At 47.2% G+C, this 22,831-nt stretch overlaps 1 protein-coding gene across 3 annotated transcripts; it reads right to left on the reverse strand.

Annotated features, from left to right (window-relative positions):
* Positions 1-2,540: 2,540 nt before the first annotated feature.
* fyco1b (FYVE and coiled-coil domain autophagy adaptor 1b) lies at positions 2,541-22,186 on the reverse strand. 3 transcript variants are annotated; one of them, XM_060058466.1, is made up of 18 exons: positions 22,124-22,186; positions 21,314-21,433; positions 21,013-21,119; positions 20,415-20,540; positions 18,234-18,340; positions 15,541-15,684; positions 14,128-14,224; positions 11,522-13,831; positions 11,244-11,336; positions 10,919-11,037; positions 10,524-10,691; positions 10,027-10,167; positions 9,167-9,390; positions 8,482-8,605; positions 7,494-7,628; positions 6,658-6,880; positions 6,091-6,200; positions 2,541-4,444 (listed from the first exon to the last, which is right to left on the reverse strand). In XM_060058466.1, the coding sequence occupies exons 2-18, from the start codon at positions 21,369-21,371 to the stop codon at positions 4,369-4,371; spliced, it is 4,362 nt and encodes a 1,453-aa protein (XP_059914449.1). In that variant the 5' UTR covers positions 21,372-21,433; positions 22,124-22,186; the 3' UTR covers positions 2,541-4,368. The 3 variants fall into 3 exon arrangements, with proteins under 3 accessions (XP_059914449.1, XP_059914447.1, XP_059914448.1); XM_060058464.1 differs by having other exon boundaries at positions 7,494-7,631; XM_060058465.1 differs by lacking the exon at positions 22,124-22,186 and having other exon boundaries at positions 7,494-7,631; positions 21,314-21,448.
* Positions 22,187-22,831: the final 645 nt, after the last annotated feature.

Genomic DNA, 22,831 nt, shown 5'->3' on the forward strand with positions numbered 1-22,831 from the left:
GTCGTCTTTATCTCTCTCTCCAAGAATGTACCACAGCCAGGCTAGAGGGCTAATGAGGAGAAGTGTTTGTCAGATGCTCCTCCGTAGCTTCATGTGCTGCCATTCAGCTGTGCATTTACACACACACTCATGTAGCCACACGTGAATGCATGTGAGAGAGACAAAATTAAATGTAAACATTCTATACACGCGGCTGCTGCTGCTGCCACACACACACACACACACACACACACACACACACACCTACGTGGACCATCCCCCCACACACACACACACACACACACACACACACACACCTGATAACAACCCATGATCAGTAATAAGCATCATTGATGTATTTTAAAAGGCGAGTGTGTGCAGCAGAGGTTCTTCTTCCGCTGTTTTCAGTTACCATGGAAACAGCGGTAACCATCATCCCACCTCTAGAACGTTCTGAAGGAGCCGCAGCGTCCTTAAAGCAATCCCCCCCCCCCCCACACACACACACTCCCCCCCCATCCCCCTCAGTCCTAGATTGGGGGGAGAACGGGGGAGGGGGGGGTGAGCGTGGAGGACCGTGCCTATAAAAAAAATATTTATTGGAGGCGTTGAGAAAAACAACGCATCGGAATGCAATAAAAAGCCTCGTCCTCCATGTTGTTCACTGAGTGGACCGCGGCAGCGATGGTGACGAGGAAACCCCAAGGTGCGTGTGCTTGTGTCTGTGTTAGCCCAAGGTGTGTGGATGTAATCCAGACATGCGTGTGTGTGTGTGTGTGTGTGTGTAATCCCAATGTGTATGTGTTTGTCTGTAATCCCAAGGTGTATGTGTGTGTGTCCGTAACCCCAAGGTGTGTGTGTGTGTGTGTCTGTAATCCCTAGGTGAATGTGTGTGTGTTTGTGTGTGTGTGGTTGTGTAATCCCAAGGTGTGTGTGTGTGTGTGTGTGTGTGTGTGTGTGTGTGTGTGTGTGTGTGTGTGTGTGTGTGTGTGTGTGTGTGTGTTTAAAAACCATCCGTTTTTAACTTTCGGCTTGCTGCTTGTGTACCCTTGTCACCGGTACCCGGGTCACCGGGGAGACCAGAAGGAGGACGCCATGGATGAGGTCAGCGCCCGGAGTGGCGGGCCGGGGACATCACGCGTCGGGTGTCTCGGTGTCTCCCCACACCATCTTGTGCTGTACTGTCAGAACTCAACACACACGCTCAACTCCCTCCGAATGCTTTGAAACAGCCGAAGGACTCGAGGGCAGAACAGTAGATAGAACACATCTTTCTGCCTGCTACAAAACCAACGGAGAGTTCTTTGTTAACCTCACCACGCAAATGCAACATTTAAGGAATGGCTATAGGAAAATATTGACCAATCCCTGTGTATTTTGGTCTGCACAACTTTTAAAGCGGGAGCACCTGATAAAGACACATTTCAGACGTTTACCATTTGACAGGGTGGAATACAATCGAAATTTCCATTCACAGCAAAGTTTACTGCTGAGAGAAACATTTTTCAATCGACTGGGGAGGAATGCCGTCAAACTCACAGGGGAACAGCGCACACAAAGGCCCTCGAGGCAAACGACAGACGACACATTCCAGGTCCCGAATAAAGATCCAAAATGGCCGACCGTCTGCCATCCACTATGCTCCATCGCAAGCGCTGCCTAAACCGTCAAAACATCCTTAGCTCCAAGCGATGAATCATAACAGTTGATAAAAAAAATAAGTATTCATTTTGTGTTTCATTTCCTTTCCATGGTTACAAAGCCCCCCCCCCCCCCCCCACCAGATTCCCCCCCGTCAGCGTATTGACGCGTGGAGTGGGCGAGGGTCGAGAGTTCTTCTTCGTCATGTTCCCCGGTGTCTGCGTGGGCGTGTGCGTGTGAGCGCGCGTGATTCACGCCGCAGTTCTGAAGTGTGACACTCGAGGGGGAGATGACATGAATAGTGTTCATGGAGGGTGCTCCTGGCGTTCTATAGGGGGACGGGGGGACTGAGGATCGGGGGCAGCCATATGTCTTTAATGGACACATGGGTATGGAGCTCAGCTACGACAGGGACAGCATACATCTTGGCCCGTTCTGTTTCTACCGCCACGCTGATTTTCTGCCATTAGGTTGTGTTATCCAGGGTCTCGCTTGTATAAATTACCAAATTATTGCTTGAGGTATCTTTCCGACAAGCATGGATGTGTATGGGAGCGCTTCATGTGTGTGTGTGTATGCTGTAGCACACATTATCTGTGTGTGTGTCGGCAGAGGACATCTGAATGCTATTAGTATTCGGGGCACACACACAAACACACACGCGCACAGACACTCACACACACTGCAAATCACAGATCAGTGAAGGCAGGCAGGAACAGGGAGAGCAGGCAGAAAACAAAAGCAATAGGAGAGAGAGAGCGAGAGAGAGAGAATCTGACATGATTTACAATGAGATCATTAACCTTGAGAAACGGCCTGCCCTCTACTCCATAAACACAGTCTGTCAGACGGACACACACTCTGCAACCACACACACACACGCACGCATACACGCACAAACCAGGAGGTATTACATAAGGCTCTGTTATATATTTTTATTCATTGATTTATTTTGTTTTTATTCATTTATTCATGGTCTTCAAATCCACCCTATTACAAATCCTACAAAGTATTTGGTCAGAAATCATTGTACTACATAACATCCAGAGAAAACATCTGCAAAATACAGATGATAAATCAATTCCTACAATCACACCTACAGACACACTGGTAGAAAAGAAAACTAAAAAGAAAAGCATGCATCAACTGGCACAGAGGTAACATAGAAACAGATTCAAAATAGCCCTCCGAAAGGCGCACCCTGTAAAATAGTTATGTGATAATGCCTTTGAATAGAAATGTATATGTCCTTCTCATATAATATACAAATATCTGATTATTTTGGCTATTTGGCAAAGAAAAGAGGTGTAGGAAATGTGACACTATATTCCTCCAGTAATCATGTCAGTTGAAAATTTAGGAAACCAAAGGAAATTTGTTGGAAACTGTATCAGAATTTGATAAATCGTCACAGCACGGGAAAAAGTTCATAGTGTGATCGTCCAAAAAGTTTAAAACTACTCAGGGGTTTATTGTGTCCTGATCTTTAGATAGAAAAATGTTTTGGGCTGTTAATACTTTGATAAAAGCACATGTGTACTTCATAAAATAAAGATACCTTCATAAAACCTTGACATAATGCTTTTCCTATGTTTAGTGTTCTTCTTCATCAAACATACATATTATATTAGCATCACTAGTATAATCTCCTTGTTCATCATTACTTAGTGTTGAGCAATTGTAAGGGAACACCTATTGTCATGTGTCTAAAAAAGTTAATTCTGATAAACACCATCTCATAAAATATGATCTCAATTCTCAGCATTGACGTTGGAAATGGTAAACAAAAAATATAGTCCGAAGCACTGTACTTCTGAGTGGATGTGAACCTTAAAACACCAAAACACATTCTCTCTTCCTGACCTTTGTTCCTCAGCCATCCTCTGGCCTGCATTGAAATTAAAGCCACTGTGATATATAAATAGAATCCACGCACACAGTACATTACAGGGCCAGCCGTGGTCCAAAGACACCGCTCTGTTCACCAAACGAGAAGACGGCAGGTGTGAAACTTGATTTGAGTAAGTGACGTGGAGAGTCTTGGACAGAGCAAGCGGTGAAATTAGCTCAACGATGTCTCCTTCTACCCCGGCACAGCCCTTCGCGTGCAGCCTCTCAAACAGCGACATAGTCTGCTCCAATATATTTTTCCACATGAATATTTAAATATTATAAATATTTTGTTACGCTTTTACAGTGACTGACGGTGCACACAATTCTCTCTCTATTGATAAATGTCATGTGCTCCGGATTTTTCTACACGTTATGCAGAATTATCATCTATTATTTCCCTGTTCTCAAAAGGTGACTTTGGCTTTGCACTTAACACTTTAGGAGCAAGCACTTGTTTGAGAGAGGAATCTTTCAAGCGGGCTTTACCAGCTGTTATGTGTTCGGTTGCCAGAATCAGAGGCATAGCAAACAAATAGTCCCTCGCCCTTTGCTACTGCAGAAACAGACCTGCTTCTTGTCGGCAGACTTGATTCTCTAAGCTAACCAACAGAGGCACACACTTTTCACACATGGATCTACTGGATATGGTTTGGGAAATCGACAGAAAAACAGAAATTCTCTCTCTCTCTCTCTCTCTCTCTCTCTCTCTCTCTCTCTCTCTCTCTCTCTCTCTCTCTCTCTCTCTCTCTCTCTCTCTCTCTCTCTCTCTCTCTCTCTCTCTCTCTCTCTCTCTCTCTCTCTCTCTCTCTCTCTCTCTCTCTTCCCCCCCCCCCCCTCCTCTTCTTTTTCGCCTTCTCACGGACAGTCGCTTCCATCGTAGACCACAGGCTTGGCCACACTCAGGCGATACAGCACTTTCTTGGATATGAACCTGATTGATGAAAGCGGGAACAAACAGGAGATGAAACACAACAAACACGCAGTCGAAAGTCTTCCTGGCACTGCACAGCCAGCCTGTGTAGAAAAGACATGTCGTGACTGAAGTGTGCTGGGTAAGTGGGTGGGGAGTGGTGAATCACTAACTCGCGACAGCTTTTCCAAGTTACCAGCATCATGAGACTATTGACATGAAATCCTGGCATCCTCGATCAAAGTGACAGTGAGGAGGTTCTGCCAAGCCTTCTTGGATGATGAAATGGTACACAGAGTGCATGTATATACAGCTTTGGTTTGCCCCTTTGAAAAACGAGGTTCATTGTTCCACTTTCACAAACTGCGGGGTTGGCGATGTCCCCCAAGCGAAAGCACCAGGGCCCCTTGCTCGAGAAAAAATGTCCAGGTTTCAACCGGCGACCTTTCAGATGACTTCATCGGCGCCACCGAGGTCTGCAGCCTATGTTTCTATTCTATGACGTGTGAGGAAAACAAAAATGAACTAGTAACTAAGCTTAAGGCCGTTTTGAATGCTTACGCTCTATGGACTGCGGACGGGAGTATACTACTAAACACGGGAAAAAAATCCTTCTGTTCCCTGCATGGATTCATGTGATTTTAGTGGATTAAGTTCAGTCTGAATGCCACCTTTGTCCTGAAACAGGACTGCAAGACTTAAACCCCACACGCCATTCAGGCTATACCGTTCACAGAAGACATTCTTTTTTTAGACACTGGAGCTAAGTCTTTTCAACTGTGGTCAATAGAGGCGAGACAAAAATCATTATTTTCCATTTAGAATTGAAATTGGGCTCCAATCATGTATGGTTAACTGTAATTACAACAGCTACAACAATTTAATCACCCAGCCAGTACACAATACGCACGCCCACGCCTGCATATTGGAGTGTCCGTCAGGCATAATCCGGTGCAATTAAATAAATATATTCTACTTTCTCCTGGCGTAAACCTTTTCCTGAATGCATTCACATTGCCACTGTTTTCTCTGCTTCGTCACACTGGGACATCAGGATGAATCAACATGGTACCTGGTGTTGCAGATTCATGTTGAAATCATTGGAAAGGAGACATTTGAATATTCACTCTGTAGGACAGAGCCGTGTAGCGACTTTTTTGTTGCACATATTTTCTGTTCATGCGCTTGTTGAAAAGATTGATGCTGTGTTTCACCTAGATTATTTCTGGTTTTAAATATCCTAATTTTGCGTTAATCATTTATTAACCTGCAAAATAACCCCCCAAAAGAAAACAGGGATATTCTGGCGGGCTTTGTCGACAAAAATAAAAGTGCAAGCCGCGGAACTGCCAACGGTGCAAACGGAAAACCAGGGAACCTGAAGAACGGTGTGTGTGTGTGTGTGTACAAGTTTGCGAGTGTGTGCGTGTATGTCTATGTCTCTGCGTGTGCGTGTGTGTGTGTGTGTACAAGTGCATGCATGTACGTCTATGTGCGTGTGCGTGTGTGTGTGTACAAGTGCGTGCATGTACGTCTATGTGCGTGTGTGCGTGTGTGTGTGTGCGTGTGCGGGCGTGCGGGCGTCTATGTCTGTGTGTCTGTGTGTCTGTGTGTCTGTGTGTCTGTGTGTCTGTGTGTCTGTGTGTGTATGCCTGAGGGGGACTGACCTGGAGAAGGAGTTGTCGAACACCAGGGTGTACTCCCCGGGGTGGCGGACCTTCAGCTCCCCCTGGATGGTCTCCTTGTGGGAGTTGCAGCGGGTCAGGGGGATCAGGACCTGGGTGGGGGGGGAGGGGAGAGCCTTACCTTCTGTGTGTGGGAGATGACCCACGCTATGGGTTCTAGCGGTTTAAGTGGTTAACCCCCGGACGAAAAGTTCTGGAGTTCAAAACCCAATACCGCCAGTATTGGGTTTTATACATGTAGGCGTCCGCTCCACTCACATAATGCATTAAAAAGATGTCTCACTAGTCCCGCACAAGGGGTAGAAGCATCTACTAAACTAAACATTGACTAAACTAAACTAAATGACAAAAACAATGTACAAAATATATGAACAGACGAAAGCAAATCCTTCCAAACAAAACTCGCATGAAGATAAAATATGTGGGGACGTTTTTTTGCTCCATAATGGTGTCATCCAAAACGGTACGATGAAATATCAAAACAGCAATTCCAACACACTGAACTCCTGAATCATCACCCAACCCCCCCATACCCCCCCCATAACCCACCTTGGCGTCCTCCGGGGGCGTGAGGGGGTCCTCGCGGTACACCACGCTGAAGGAGATGCTCTTGGGCTCGGAGGTGAACACCCAGGTGACGGTGGGCCCGTCCTGGGGCCCCACGGGGCCCACCGTGATGGGGACCACGCTGTAGCAGCTGGAGCGGACGAACAGATCCCGGGACGCGTCCCCGAAGCCCTCGATGTCCTCCAGGGTGTAGGGGGCCGAGAGCCTGCAGGCAGGGGGTTGGAGAGCGCTTGGTTCAGAAGGGATCTGATGGGTTGGTAGCGGAGGGGCTGGTAAGACGAGGCCCCGCCCCTTTCGGAGGGGAGGCCGCACTTGGGTTCAGCGCTAAGCTCCCGGCCAAACCCCGCTTGGATCCCAAAGACCATTGGCCTCCGTCCTATTGAGCGTTGCAAACCTTTTAAGCTAATGTCTTCCACATTTTTGTACGTTATGTTTGCATTAAGCGGTTGGTATAACAAAGAAATAAATAAAATTAATGGTTTCCACAAGGCCATCAATGTCATCCAAAGAAGGGGTCGGCGACGGTTGCTAAGCAACAGCTGCAGAATCCCTGATACAATGGACGAGGCCGGTCCTGAACCACTCCTCGTCGACCTCGGGCCGACCTTGGTCGAGCGTCAAAGAATCAGAGATCATTTTGTCAATCAAAAAAAAAAAGAGCCAAAAAAATAATGGATGCCTAAAAGAAGCAGGTGGAAGCTGTGTGCCTCAGCGGTGGTGTGCGCCTCCCACCCAAACACGCGTCTCAATTAAACACCCCAGCCGGAAGGTGAGGGGGACGGCGGCTGCGTGGGACGGGTTCGCGGCGAGACACTCACGTGAGTTCCCCGGCCTTGAGCAGACAGATTTCGGCGTCTTGCACCGCAGGGGCCATGGCCTCCTCGGGCTCCTCCGTCAGGGGCTCCACCACCACGGCGGCGGCGGGGGGGGGGTCTTCAGCACCGGCACCGCTCCTACCGAGAGCCGGAGGAGACACAGGAAGCCGCTTAAACGAACACGCTGCCATTTTGGAATCTGCTCCCTGTGCAAGGCGGGGCGGTCTGTGTGTGGGGTCGGGTGGGGGGGTGGGGGGGTGGGGGGGTCTGTGTGTGGGGTCGGGTGGGGGGGTGGGGGGATGGTTGTTAGGCGTTTATTTTGAATCAGCGACGGTGAAAGAGCATTCGCCGCACCTGAGGTTGATGCGAGCAACACGATGCGTTTTTTGGGCACAATATTGAACATGGCAAGGGGATGTGTGTGTTTAATGTGCGATTGTCAAAAACATCGACGCAGACGGCGAGAAGAAAGAGCAACTTCAAACTGAGGCAGAGAACAATTATGACAAAGCCTGCACTCAAGACGGGAGTCAATACGGGGAACTACAACTTGAAGTGCTTCCAAAAAAACAACCGGATACGAGTGGATAGCTGTGGAAGGATTATGTTTCCTGTAATCAACTGCTCCTGCAATCTAAGCTACTCAAACATGATCTCTTTAAAATGTCATTATGTTCCCTTTGTTATGTGTTGGAATGATTCAATGGTCTTGATTCATGCAGGTCTGGATTGAGTACTGGAGAATGGATATAAACAGTTTTTTTCTGAATCCCTCTCATGATCTTTGCTCTCTTTATACTAGAAGGAACATTAAGAGGTTAGGGTTATGACTAAATAAAGACTCATCACCTGTTTGGACCAACCGACAAGCAAAGCACCGAGAAATAATCTGTTGTTGCTGTGGTTCTCTACAGACAGGGAAAGCATCAAAACATGTGCATGTGTGCGAGATGAGTGTGTGTGCAGATGAGTGCATGTGCTGTTTACTTACAGCTGTGCTGCCCCCTCCTGGCCGTGTCCGGGAGAGCAGGCGGTGGAGAAGGAGAGTGAGTCGCTGTCGTACACGCCGCTCACTTCCTCCTCTGTGATGATGTCAAAGACGCCGTCGTCCCCTCCTGTTGGATCTCACACACACACACACACACACACACACACACACACACACACACACACACACACACACATTAGATTCCTTTTCTGCAACACTTCATGGAGGAAATCTTTTTATTTATGTGAGGAAAACTTAAAAATAAAGAGGTGACCATTCAGATATAATGCTGCTCTCAGACATTCTGCATCGCTTTCAACAATTTATCCTCCTGAACATCAACTTTTCTCCTCTCATATTATTCATGCTGAGTCAACACACACATTCCTCTACTGTTGTCTTCTATGCCTTTGTTTGTGGAACTGTCTGTGCAAGTGTGTGCTTTTGTGGAGTTAAAAAAAAGACCAAGTGCTGAAGTAAAAATACCTTCCCCTGCGGGAGGCATTGTCGAAATTATAGAGGGGTAAGGGCCCGGGTTCTAAATAATGACGGGGATTGCGTAACCCGCATTCCCACGTTCCGACTCTGAACCTGCACCTCCTGCCCCGTGTGAGCGCATGCAACGCTGTGGATCTGTGCACAGCGTCGTTAGCATAACACCCCTCTTTCCCCCCCCCCCCCCCCTCACCTGCTGCCGCCCGGTCGCCCGGCTGCGGCAGGGCGGCGAAGGGGGCGTCGGGTGCGTTGGCGTCCTGCTCCTGCGGGTGGCGCTCCACCACCGCGCTGTGCTGGTCGTAGCAGTGCCGGCAGCAACGCTCCCTGTTGCCTGCTGCGCCGCCGCCGCCGGCGCCGGCCTGCAGGGTGCTCACGGTGTTGCTGCAGCAGTAGTAGCAGAAGGGACGCCCACACAGCCTGCAAGGAGAAGGGACGCTCGTTACGGCGGTATCTGTTGACCGCGACCCCTGAGGGACGCCGAAGCGTGGGACGGGGGATGGGGACGGGGGGCGCCCCCCCCCCCCCCATCTGCGATGCCCCGCAGGCTGCTGTTGTTGTTGTTCCTTGTTTCCTGCGAGCGTTCGTGTCGTCCCCAGACGCCGTTTCTCTGCTCCCTTTTTTTTCCTTGCAGATCGGCGCCCAGGTTGGAAATAGTGACGCGAGTTCTGATCCAACTGGAGTGTTGCCCCCCCCCCCCACCCCGCACCAAAGCTAAACATCCCCCCGACGCACTCACACCCCATTCATCTCTGAGAACAACATCCTTGTCTTTGTGCCTAAAATAACTTTCAATTGTTTCTGAATTGACTGTAAATTGTTTCGGAAATAACTATACAGTCAAACTTTTTTCTTGAATAACCGTTAAATGTTTCTGAAACAACTGTAAATTGTTTGTTAAATAACTGTTAATTGTTTGTAAAATAACTGTAAATTGTTTGCAACAGGAGCAAACTGATTAGCTCGGACAGTGTGACGCAAGAAAGGCATGTGATAGAGAGCCAATGGGTCACGGCCCGGAGTGTGTGTGTGTGTGTGTGCGTGTGCGGGCCTGACCTGCAGGTGTACTTGCGGAGCCACCAGCTGAACTGGCTGTGGCAGTCCAGGCAGTGGTTGACGTCGCGCTCCGTCTCCTCCTCCCGCAGCTTCTGCTCAAACTCCAGGGCGTCCGACTTCTGCCACAGTTCATCTTTGTCCCTGCAGAGGGCGGTGTTGACCACGGAACGGATACAGAAGGGGTTTTCATCGTTGGAAAGTGGTTTTCAATGCGAGGACGGGTAACCATGATGGACTTCCTCAGACTCTGAGGACTGCCCCTGAATGTCTTTGATACTCACACATTATGGAAGAACACACAGGCTTACCTTGAGCTATAGGCACTGTAGAGTGCTGTGTCACTATGTGTTACATAGTAGTCGTCTTATCTTTACATTCAAGAGCACAAGTGTGTTTTCGCCCGGTTTCCAGCCGTCACCAACGTAACGACACATAGCTCACAGTGGCTGTGGGTAGCTGGGAGTGACAAGAGGCAGGTCCCGTGTGTGATGGTGTACCTGATCAGCTCTATCAGTCGCTCCTCCAGGTTGATCTTGGTGCGGTATAGGTCGTCCAGCTCGGCGGCCATCTTCACGTCTCTGCTCTGTTGTTCCTGATTGGCTCTTCTGAGTCTGTCACTCATCTCTTCGCAGGACTTCTCCGCCATTGCCAAGCCCTCTGCCGTCCTACACAAATTCAGTGCACACGGGTACATTATAGTGTGCACCCATATAACAGTTTTCGTGTTGCGAAATGGCCACTGAGAGCTATGTAGACATGTCACTGATATGATTCCGGTTTTAACTTAAATAAGACTTACAGAACTAGCACTGATTCTATGGGCGCACAACATGTATAAGACATGACGTGAGGCAGCCCCTTTAATGTCGATGCAATCTATAGAACCCATCACCTCAATAATTTCCCCTTCATTTGGTTCAGCTCCTCATCCCTCTGCTGAACGAGGAGCTGAGATTGAGACATCTGCGCGCTTTTCCCTTCAATCTGCTCGCTGTACCGCCGATTCTCCGCCTGTAATCGGTGCACCAAAAGCAAACCATTTTCCTTCCGCACATCAAACACCCATGTTCGGCAATGCGTCGAAAGGGTTTACCTTACATATTTTTTTACATGCAATTAATATAGGATCCTCGTGAGGCATACGCCGCGCCCCTCGGTTGCGCGCGTTCAGGAGAACATCTCTGAGAACGGATCAGTAATGAGGCTGGCCTTCTCACCTCCAGCTGTTTGACCTCGCTCTCCAGAAGCACCGCCTTCTCGCGCTCGACCCCCAGCTGTGACCTCAGCTCCTGAAGCTCCTCATTCACACCCTAAATGAGGAGACCGGAGAAACCCACCTTTGTCATCTTGCCAGGTGTTATACGCTCGCACGTAGCAATTAACTTATTACCGTGGACGCAGGGAACCTGAACGACCTGCTAATGCTCATGCTTATGATCTATTTATGTTTTTGTCACGCGTGCGGTGGACTTTGCCGAGTAGAATCGGTGCTCACCTGCGGCAGGTCGGCTTGGCTCATGGTCTGGCAGCTCTCCCGCTGGGTCTCCGTCTCCTGCGGGGCCTCCTCCTCCTCCTCCGGGGGCCCGCTCCGCCCCCCCGTTCCCTGCTCCTCGCCGAGCCGCTCGGAGAGCCGCCGGTTCTCCCGGCTCAGCTGCTCCATCCGGGCGCTGAGCCTCACCGCCTCCCGCGACGCCTCCTCCTCCAGCTCCCGCAGCTTGGCCGACAGCGCCTCCCAGCGCAGGCGGGCCTCCTCCTTCTCGGCGCTGAGCGTGCACACGTGCACGCCCAGCTCCGCCGTCTCCGTGTTGGCCCGGTGCAGGGCCTCAGCCGCCTCACCGCTCTCCAGGCACGCCGCCTCGTAGCGCAGCTTGAGGCCGCGGAGCTCCTCGCGGGAGGCCGCCGCCTCCGCCGCCAGGTCGTCCCTCACCCGGGCCTCGCCGTCGCGCTGGCGGCCCAGGGTGTCCTCGCGCTCCTGGGAGTGGAGGATCTCGTCCACGTGCCGGCGGTTCAGCTCCTCCACCTGGGCCTTGAGCTGCTCCACCAGCATGCGGAGGTCCTCCCGGGAGGCCTCCGTCACCTCCTGGAGCGCCTGCACCTTCATCCGCTCGGCGGCGCCGGCCAGCAGCTGGGCCCGCAGCTCCACCACCTCGTCCTGGAGCGTGGTCACCTCCCGGAGGTTCAGCTCCAGCTGGGCCTCCGCCAGCAGGTGTCTCTTGCCGGCGTCCGGGTGGGAGGCGTGGTGGTGCGCGTTGTGGAGCTTCTGCGCCTTCTCAGGTTTCTCCGCGGTGCTCTTCTCGCCGTCCGTCTTCCTGGCGTCGCTCCGCGTCACCTCGGCCCTGGACTGCGGGAAATCGCACGGGAGCGGCTGACCTCCGAGCTGGGTCTCCTTTGTGGCGATCGCGTCGAGGTACCCTTGAGTGGAGGCCAACTGCTTCTTCAAGGACAATTGAGTCTCCATAATCTCCTTGTTATCGCGCTCCAGCCTCTTCAAGGTGGCGTCAGACGCTTCGCTCTGGAGGAGAGCCTTGTGGACCACTTCCTCCAAACGCTGATTGGCCTCTAAGAGTTTGGTTTCTCTCTCCTCGATGCTCAGCATGGCGGCCTCCTCCTGCACCTTCAGAGGGTTCTGGGAGGCCGTTAAAGACGCCAGTTGATCCCGCATGGCCGCCCTGCTCTCAGACAGTTCTCGGTTGCTCGCCTCACTCCGTTTCACAGTTTGCAGCAGCTTCGCGTTTATCTCCATGAGACTGGCGCACTGGGATTTGTAGTCCTCCAGAATCTTGGACTGATCGATGGGAAAAACGTCGTTCCCAGCGTTCAAGCGTTTTTTCTCCACGTCTAGCTTCTCCACCACGGCTTCCAGGTACTTCACTCGCTCCGAGCTATGGGCCAACTCCTGTTCTCGGTCTTTCAGCTTCTCTCTCAAGTCCAGCAGCTGGCTGTCCAGGAACTCATTCTGGCTGTTACTGCTCCTCCACGTCACGTCTCGTCGGTCCTCCCGCAGCCTCTTCTTCAGCTCCTCCGCCTGCCGCTCCCGGTGCTCCAGCGAGGCCTGCAGGTCTTGCAGCTGGGACCGCAGGTTCCCCGCCTCCTTCTCCTTCAGCGTCAGCGCCCCCTCGATCCGACCCACGACCCCCTGGAGGTCCTCCAGCCGCTTGAGCACCTGCTCCTGCTCCCCGCGGGCCGCGGCCTTCACCTTGGCCAGCTTCTCCTCGCTCGACCTCCGCGTCTCTTCCTCCCTGAGCTTCAGCTTGTGGATCACCTGCTGGGCCCGCTTGGCCCAGTCGTCGGCCTCCCTCCGAGCCGCCAGCCTCTCCTCTTCGGCCGCCTTCAGCTGGTCTATGAGCTCCTGGATCTTCAAGGCCGAGTCGCAGTAGCTGGCGGTCTGCTGTCCCTTCTCGCTGAGCGCCCCGTCCAGCTTGCCCAAGAGCTCCACGTTCTTGTTCTCCGCCGTGCTCAGTCGCTCTTGAAGCGCGCCGTCGCCGGCGTTGCTGGTGAGCTGGAGGTAGCTCGCGTTCTCCTGAGTGGACTCCTCCGGGGTCGCGTTGGGCTCAGAGGACGGGGCTCGCTCGGAACCCCCCCGGCGCTCCGCCAGCTGGCCGCGGAGGTTCGCCACCAGCGCCCGCAGCTCGACGGCCTCTCGGTCCGACGCCTGGACCTGCGCGAGCAGGGCCTGCTGCCGGAGCTCCGAGCGGTTGAGCTCCAGCCGCAGCGCGTCCACTGAAGAGGAGGAGGGCTCTCCCAGCTCACCCAGGTCACCCAGTAGGCTGTGGCCCATCTCCAAGTTGGGGGGGAACTCCACCACCTTCGGGACAGCATAGAGCAACCATGGGTCTCCGCATTGGTCTCTGTTTGCGTGTGCATACATTGTGCGTGTGTTCACTGTACGAGTGTGTTCACTCAGTGTGCATTTATACTGTATATATATGTATACATATTATATATACATAAAAAAAGAGAGTCAGAGAGAGAGAGTGACAGAGAGAGAGGGTCAGAGAGAGAGAGAGAGAGAGAGAGAGAGAGAGAGAGAGAGAGAGAGAGAGAGAGAGAGAGAGAGAGAGAGAGAGAGAGAGAGAGAGAGAGATGCACATGTGCGTATACCTGCGAGTGTGAATAGTTGCTGGCCAGGCTGTTGATGCTGGAGCATCGACTGGGGGGTTTCCACAGGTATGCTGGTGAATTAACTCCTAATGTTCTTCTACGACACAAAAGCAAAATCTGTTACTACATTGTATCATAACCTGTTAGGCATAGCATATAATAAATCACGATATTGTAGGATTAGGTCTACGATTTACAGAAATGAAAACAATTAGAAATCCATATAAAAATTACTAATAATAAACTAATCATTACAAGATGCTGTGAGATCTTCGCTATATTCTCCTTCATGAAATATATTTGCTTATTGAGCAACATGAAAGCATGGGTTCTTTCCAGAATGCATCATCTTGATAATGTCACTTCTGCGTCACAGAGACGATGATTAGAGTGAGCACGATCACAACATGATAATCTAGCGTTTATATTAGCGCTGAAGTAAATGGAGTCCTTTTTCTAGGAAAGGTTCCCTTTCTTTACCTTCCTAGTTCATTTTTGGAAACCTAAATCTTTGACTGTACACTGAACATAAATCATCCCGGACCAAATGACCATATATGGTATCATTAATTATCGTATTTTGATTTTTTTCAAACAGCACTTTTGAACAGAATCCTCCCTAACTGAAGCTGGAGAAGCAACAACATTAGAAATATAAACAATATAAGCAATACAACAATACAACAATACAACCACCCCAAGGTGTGGGATTGGTTTTTTCTTACTTCTGGTAATCTCACAACCACATGCTATCACTAGCAGTCTCGCTCACATGACGAGAGGTTCATGTGTGTGGGGGTGTGTGTGTGTGCACTTTTTTTATAAAAACAAGAAGTGATGACAGGTGAAGGTGCATATTGCTGCCCAGTGTTTTTCCCCTCACCAAACCGATAACATAGTGGCACTGTTAAAAGCTAATGGGGAAATGAATATTTTTTTCAGGAGGTGATAACATGAGGAATAAAGACACACATGCACACATGCGAACACGCACTCACACACCCGCCACCCAACACGCTCGGAAAAAAGGAAGATGAAATTAACAACTTCAGTTGTGAATTGCAGACTTATCAGATAATTAAGTGTGATATCAGGTTGTTAAAACACCCATCACTGGGGCCATTTTAATTTTAGATTAGCTTTCACAGCAGCTCTTATGATGTCTCATTTCAATCCATTTACAAATCTTCTCCAACTGCTGGTGGTCGGGCCGTCACCCATGGGTTCCAAACCAAACTCGTTTCACAAATACATCATTTATGCATAATTTTTTTGGTTTCTCTGTTACTTTTTTTGTCAGTAATTTGACAAGTAATTCAAGTATATTTAGGGCACAGCTCCATAGTATCGGAGAGACAGTCATTCAGCCTTCACCTGCTCATTACAGAGAAGGTGAATGCTAGTGTTGGTTACCTGGCGAAAGTTGGCCAATCAGCATCCAGATCGTGGCCCCTGGATGCCACATCAAAGAGGACCTGGTTGAGCTCGTAGAGGTGGTTGATAATGTCTGCAGTAAGGTGGGACTTGAGGAAGGGGCTACGGGCGTAATACCACTCACTGTGGGGGGGACAACACAACCGAAAATATATATGCACAATACAATTTGATTTCATACACAAAAAGACAAACATAGCAGTGAATGCACAAAAATGAAAGCCGTATCGAATGGAAACAAACATGTCCACAGCAACCCAATACGACATAGTTTAAGACAGTCTTTCCCAGAGACTGGGTCACGACCCACATGAGGGTCGTCGTGGGAGATTGCAATTGGGTCACCAAATTAATTTAAATAAAAAAAGAATTAGAAAATACTTCTTTTTTTTTATACATTAGCATTTAAAAAAACTTTCAACAAGAAGCATGTGTTTGATTGTACTGAATGTTTGTATTGTTCTGATAATTTTACTTATAAAATTGAATCAAGGTGAAAGGCTAATGTACATTGTGTTTGTTTTACTGATGAGAGGAAATAAAAACAATGAGATAGCCAAAACAAGTTGATGTTAACTCCGCCTAAACCCATTTATTTTGTCTCATTTATAAAGTATTTAATATGTGTATTATGTTTTCAATAACAAGGGCATAATTTTTTTGGGTGATTTATCCCTTCGAAATTGCTGGTTTAAGTTCATACAGTATGTATGGGAGGCAGTAAAAACTTTCAGAAATGTTGATTTATGCACAAATCTTCTCACGATTTTATAGATAAGGCCTATTGTGAATTGGGTCGCAATGGTTTGTACATTTAAAAAAATTGGTCCCCAGAAAAAAAGTTTGGGAAACACTGGTTTAAGACATTTGAGACAGAGAGACTTTCGCTTTTCTGCATGTTCTTGTTTAATGGGAGAAGTGAGAAGGTGCCTCAAAAGGAGGAAGAGAAACAACATATTCAATCCAGGAAGTAAACCCTGGTGTACCACATCATCCTTTCTGTTTAACAAAGCCCTTTGACCACCTGACAATTTCTGATTCAACCAGAAGGATGACATTAACACATTCTGTATCTATAATGGAGTCAATAGTATTGATAGTCCATAAAAAAAATTGGCGAGTTTGTTAAGACCGCAGGTTAATGGTTGACACCTTGGTATCTTAGTTTGTGCTATCCAAGACTCAATACTCATGAGAAAGACATTTAAGTTAAAAATATATATATTATTCGCCTTTTAGTCTCCATGTCCGAGAGCACGCGCAGTGGCATGTAAACACAGAATGCTAAGGTTGCGTTCAAATCAGTTCAAAAAGACTCCCTCCGGTTATATGCTATAGACCCTATAGTATCTGTGGCATAAAGGCTGGGACGAATTTTAAATTATAAATATGTACACTTTATGTTGAAAGTATTAGACCGTCGCGTTTCCCATTGAAACGAATGGCGCGGTGATTCCTTCTTCAAAACGAGAGCTGGTAAATTGTTAAAAATGAATTAAACTGTAATCAGACAAGGCGGTTATATGCTATAGACTTTGGTATAAAGGCTGGGACAAATTTTGAATTATAAATATGTACAATGCATAACGTAAGCTGTCTCGCTCATAGCTGAGCGAACTAGAATACCTCCCGTTGCCAAGTCGTAGCTAAGGTCCATCCTAATTAGGCCTACTGGAGTAGTGAACAACGATCCGTGGCATAAGAACCTTACGGGAGGGTAATGGTTGCTCCAGGAATTAGTCAAACCCTCAGGCGTTACCAGGGAAAAAAAGTTATGGCTTGTGAAAAACTTTATATTTGGACCGTGAAACGCATGAAAATATTTTGAATGGTCTTAATTTATTATTCTTTGGCAAGTTTAAGCATTATCCCTTACCTATAACACAGCTACTACACTGCCAGCCACGCAACCGAGATACGAAGAATTTCAATTTGATCGTTTGTGGGCACTATTGGAGAGAACTACCTAACCAGGGCAATTCGGATGCGCTTAATTGTTAAACAAAGCTGAGGTACAGCTACGGGAGCTGCTAAACACTAATTTGGAATCGAACGGTGTCAATGGACCGCCAACTGCCCAATTTTGGAACCCGCCTACGTGAATTGAACAAAACTCATGGGTGATTTACATCTGGACATAGACAATGTTCCTTTAATTAGAGTTACAGTCTCAAAGAGCTTCACAGGAAAAAAAACCTAAGCACTATAGCGGGCTATGGGTTATATTTAAAAAAAAGGGGAATGGAATGGAAAAGCATCAGTACTTTTATAGTTCACTCCCCGTCTACTGAATTTACCACTACCCATTGTTTATGAGACTAAGGCCAACTCTTTCCTTATTGGTTCGGAGAGTCCATCTTTCCTGTCAATCATACGTGTGTGATACACTTCTTAATAGGGAGCAGAGGGGGCTGGTGCTGTTTTGTTGGTTGCTAAGTATCAACTTATTCCTCTCTTCTGCATATTTCTAGTCACTCTCTTCACAGTTCCTGTATGTGACCTACAGCACCTGATGAAAAGGGACAAAGCTACTGAAAAATCATTTGTTGAAGTGCCGTATGAACCAACCAAACTACAACAATTGCATGCAAATACAATGGGTTTCGGTTTTTGCCATTTGTTGGTGGTATGGTTGGTTTAGCTGGTTAGTTAACTTGTGTGGGTTCTCTTACCTTGTGACCTTATGGTTGATGAGACATTGCTGCAGTGTGTCAGCGAGACGTTGGTGAACCAGAGAGTAGCGGATGAAGGCCCTTCCCTTCCCCAGTGAGGTCTTCAGCTGGGGAAACACACAATCAATTATTTAGAGACTCATGCTGCTGCGACTTAGATTGCAACACACTCACATCACAGATGGTAGATCCTTAAATCAAAACAGGAAGCAACATTGAGATTAGAGACGAGTTTACAAGAGACCTCATTGGGACCTTTTTGCCTGCACATTTTTTGCCTGCTAAAACATTTGCATGCATGTACAAATAGAGATTCTCAATGGTCTTGCATGGAGCATCTAAAACACACAGTTTCCTTCCGGCTCCCTGTGGTCACTAAAGATACCATGACACTCATCATCGCAAGTTTAGGGGTGTTAACCCACGGGAGCCAAATTCACATCCTGGCTCACACACCAACACGGCTGAGTCATTCTTCCCCTCTCCACTGTAATAGCCAGTGTGTGGTTCTGGCGCATACTGCTAATCTGGGCCCCACTAGGCTGAGTGGTAGTGGATAAGGTGTCATAATCCCCCCCCCCCCCCCCCCTCCCTATCTAATGCAGTTACCGTTTTTTTTTACTGCCAATGCAAAAGGTCTAGCACAATCAAAAACAAATCCAGGGACTGTCTTTAGCTTCCTAAAGTTCTCTGACGGCAGATGGAGGGACTTAAGTAACGGAACAGAGATGCTGCTCAACCATAAGGACACCAGCTGGAGACTCCCACATGTACGAGGCCGTCTAATAATTGTTTTTATTATTTACATTCAGAGTAAAATTCGACTTTACAGTATCAATTCTGATATCATCTGGTCATTGGCGCTTGCCAACTTCTAACAAGATTTAAAATACATATTTTCAATCAGAAACATGTTGATCATTGTGAAGAAAATTGAGATTCGAATTAAGATTATATTGATATTGAAGTTCATGTTTGTTATAGATCTTAGACGGTGAGGCATTAACGCATCACATGTGTTTCACATGATTTGGCATAGAGATAAGACGAAGCTCACACGAGGTGCATTGCCATCCACCTGTTTTTTTGCACATCTTCATTGGTGCGTTAAAAAACCTTGAGTGGAAACGTTGAACATTCGAAAAAATCTAACGGTGGAAGTCTTGTAGTGTTTTCAAAAAGGTAAACGTGGCTAATTCCACACAGCTTCAATTTCTGATGTGTTCAATCTTTCCATTTTCATTGTCCAGTCTGCTCTCAGTCACCAAGCTTTCCTTATCTTTGCTTTAACTTTCTCTCTTTAAATTACTTCACTTTGTTGCCCCCTCTTCTTCTGCAGTGGTATAATTGCACCTTCTTATGATCTCGATGAACAAACTCCTAATAGCAGCACAGCAGTAGTGGACAAGCTTGCTATACAAAACAATTGTCAACTCGTTGCACTCCATATCCACCTCAGTCTGACCTTGCCTACACTCTCACCGATTTCTGTGGGATATCTATTTCTATTTGACATGAAATGTTTGACACGTCAATTTACCGGTGTACAGCTTGACAACGCTTAACAGCAGCTTGACAACAGTGTTAGTGGCTGTGGCGCTGATTGGCTAATCAGTGCCCATGTTAAAGCGCCTTGTCAACCAAGAAACCGCAATCTACTCTTGCTCAAGTCCTGGCCACAGGCAAGTAGTGGTTGGTCACGTGCATACATTCGCACATATTGCAATACATTTGGATTGAAACGTGATGACTTATTAGATTGCATTATTATAATTATATCCACCTTTAAGTAACAAAAGCAACTTGCAGCCCCATAGACCTCACAAACATGCAAAGGCCTATTGTTATGTTCTATAAGTATGAAATGTATACATGTCTTATTATTCATACAAAATTGTAATAATGTCAACAATAGGTAGGCCAAACTGCAGATGACAGAAAGTGGGTCCTAAGTGCTACAATCTTATGCCACCAAGACTTCTTAACTTATTCACCTGCCGCTACAAGCAGCTGCAGTGGAAAGCTGTAAGCTCAAAGTGTGTGTGTGTGTGTGTGTGTGTGTGTGTGTGTGTGTGTGTGTGTGTGTGTGTGTGTGTGTGTGTGTGTGTGTGTGTGTGTGTGTGTGTGTGTGTGTGTGTGTGTGTGTGTGTGTGTTGCCATGTATGTCTGGTAGAGGATTACCTCAGGGATGGACTTAACAAAGCGAATGCCATCATTCGCTCCCTTGATCTTGGAGAGGCAGTCAGAGAAGTAATCCCAGTAATCTTTCCTCTGGCCGAGGAAGGTTGTCTTTTCTTTCTGGTCAAACTTGTGGAGAAGAAGATACAGAATTTCGACTTTGAATGTCAAATATTCTATATTTTGGTGCATAGCCTGTATAACTACTTGCTCCATGATACCATCCTGACCCCAGAAGCGCACATGCAGATTTTTTAGCACGTTGAAAGCCTTTTCAAAAAATGTATAAAATGTAGGACCAATCAGCACTGGGAGACAGTTCATGATAAACAAGGAGTGGCTCAATCTGTCAAATTAAAACAATGCTCTCCTCAGATGAGCACACATTTTTCAAACCCATTTTGCATTCTTCGCCCAAAGCGGAGAATGCAAAAGTGTCGGTTGAATTGACTGGAGGAATTACTGCACATCCAAGGCCAGACTGATATTTATTGAGACACACAAATGTGATTGCATGGACCGTCTCACAAGGCTATGCCACTACTGCACTAGAGAGTATGACCAATGTTAAAGCTGAGAAGGCAACATATCATTGACGTACCTGGAGCAGATATTCTAGTTTGTAGGAGAACTTGTGTAAATTTGAGCTGTCATCTGTTATGGGCTCACCACACTCATTGTGCTCCTTTATCAACTCCAACACAGCATCTTGACACACAGAAAACACAGGGTTACACAATATGTATAAGAATATACAGTATACTATACACTATATCAGAATTCCATTTGAGGGATTAAGCGGTGGAAATGCATAGACTACCATACAACCTTACTGACAGACATACATCCACAATATCATTGTGCTAGTCTGAGAACATTCTACTTATGAGTAGTGTCTTTACCACGCAGGTCTCTGATTATCCTCTGCAGCTGATTCTCACCAACAGACGTCGAGGCCATTATGAAAAAGGGGTAAGGGGGGGGGGGGGGGGGGGGCACTTGGATTATACGAATCCCTTCTCCTGTGGACCAAAAGAAAAATCATATCAATATTTTATAGCAGATTGTGATGCTGAAACACTTCAAAAGACACTGTTATTAGAGTAAATGTTAACACGTTACATGACTCCTTGACTAGTGACGTCTCTCATTTCTATGAATAATGACGGCATCGGCATGTCATTCTCAGGCGTGGGTCTTTAAATCGCTCAACATGCAACACAACACAAAACATGCTTAAGACCTCCCCCGATTGAACAGCATCGGAACGCCTGTAAAGTGACATACATGCTCCAATGACTGTACCCTTAATACGTCACACAATGTCATTAAACAAATAACTTGGGGGTAGGGAATGTACTTTATTTACGTTTATTAAATACGCGCTGGTTTTAATCGCTGAAGACAGGTAACATTCACCCCAAGGACGGTCAAGATACTCTGTCTAATCACAGAAAAATGTCTTCATTAATTTGTCGCAACGTCTAAAATATATGAAGTGTATATAAAGTATCCGTGACTGAACCGCTATGTTCGCTATGTTCAATAAAAGGGGCGCTATGACTGCTACTAAAGACATGCACCTGCTTGGATTCTTCAATGTCCTATGCTACGCTGTTATTATCAGTCCATTTATGCCAGAAAGTGTTTTGTTTAAATCAAAATAAAGACAACCGCCATTAGACTCGACATATAATACATAATTGACGTACTTGATCGGCAAAAAGGTCCCAGACAATCCAGTTATTATTACAGCAGAAAACTTGCTGTTGGGTGGGCGGGCTTTAGCAATGATTGACAAATCGGATTGTTGAATAGCCAGCGATAGCCAGAAGAAACTGCTACTCTAAATCCAGTTTGGTTGAGCAGCACTAGGTAAATAAACAGTAAGGGAATAGGGCTGCCGCCCCTCAGCAAATTTAAATGTGGATCTTATTGTGTTTTCTATGCATTTCTTTATTTTTGTCTTTTAGATATAAATGCATGGCCCCCTGTAAATAATTGCACATATATCAGTGCAGTGTGCCATTCCTATAATTCTTTATAAAATATTTGTATTCATATTTGGAATATTATTATTTAGAATGGAAAGTGAATGGGGCAAACACGCTCAAATCAACCACTCCAAACCCGAACAGCTGGGAGTTGGAAAATTGAATTTGCATATGGGGACCAGAGGCACGGAGGTCTCCAAACAAGTTTGTCCCACTATGACCACAGGGGGCACTATAACTAGTGGTCAAGCCTATATGGCCGCGCCCCTAGCCCCGTTTTACAAAATAAAATTAAAAGTTAGTAGGCCTACCTTGGTCTTATTTGATTAGCTTGATCTGTTGTCTCTATTGGACCAATAAGGGTACAATGGCCAAGTTATGGCCGATTAATGTGAAAATACCAGTATGCAAATTAGCTTCCATTAT

Source organism: Gadus macrocephalus, chromosome 8 (genome assembly GCF_031168955.1).
Source record: "Gadus macrocephalus chromosome 8, ASM3116895v1".
NCBI lineage: Eukaryota > Metazoa > Chordata > Actinopteri > Gadiformes > Gadidae > Gadus > Gadus macrocephalus.

Excerpts from the sequence above, each read along its gene's own strand:
- fyco1b (XM_060058464.1), bottom strand. The coding sequence starts at position 21,371 with ATGGCCTCGACGTCTGTTGGTGAGAATCAGCTGCAGAGGATAATCAGA. Across the intron at positions 13,832-14,127 it reads GCAACTATTCACACTCGCAG|GTGGTGGAGTTCCCCCCCAA; the intron begins GTATACGCACAT and ends GCTGTCCCGAAG. Across the intron at positions 6,201-6,657 it reads CGCCCCCGGAGGACGCCAAG|GTCCTGATCCCCCTGACCCG; the intron begins GTGGGTTATGGG and ends CCCCCCACCCAG.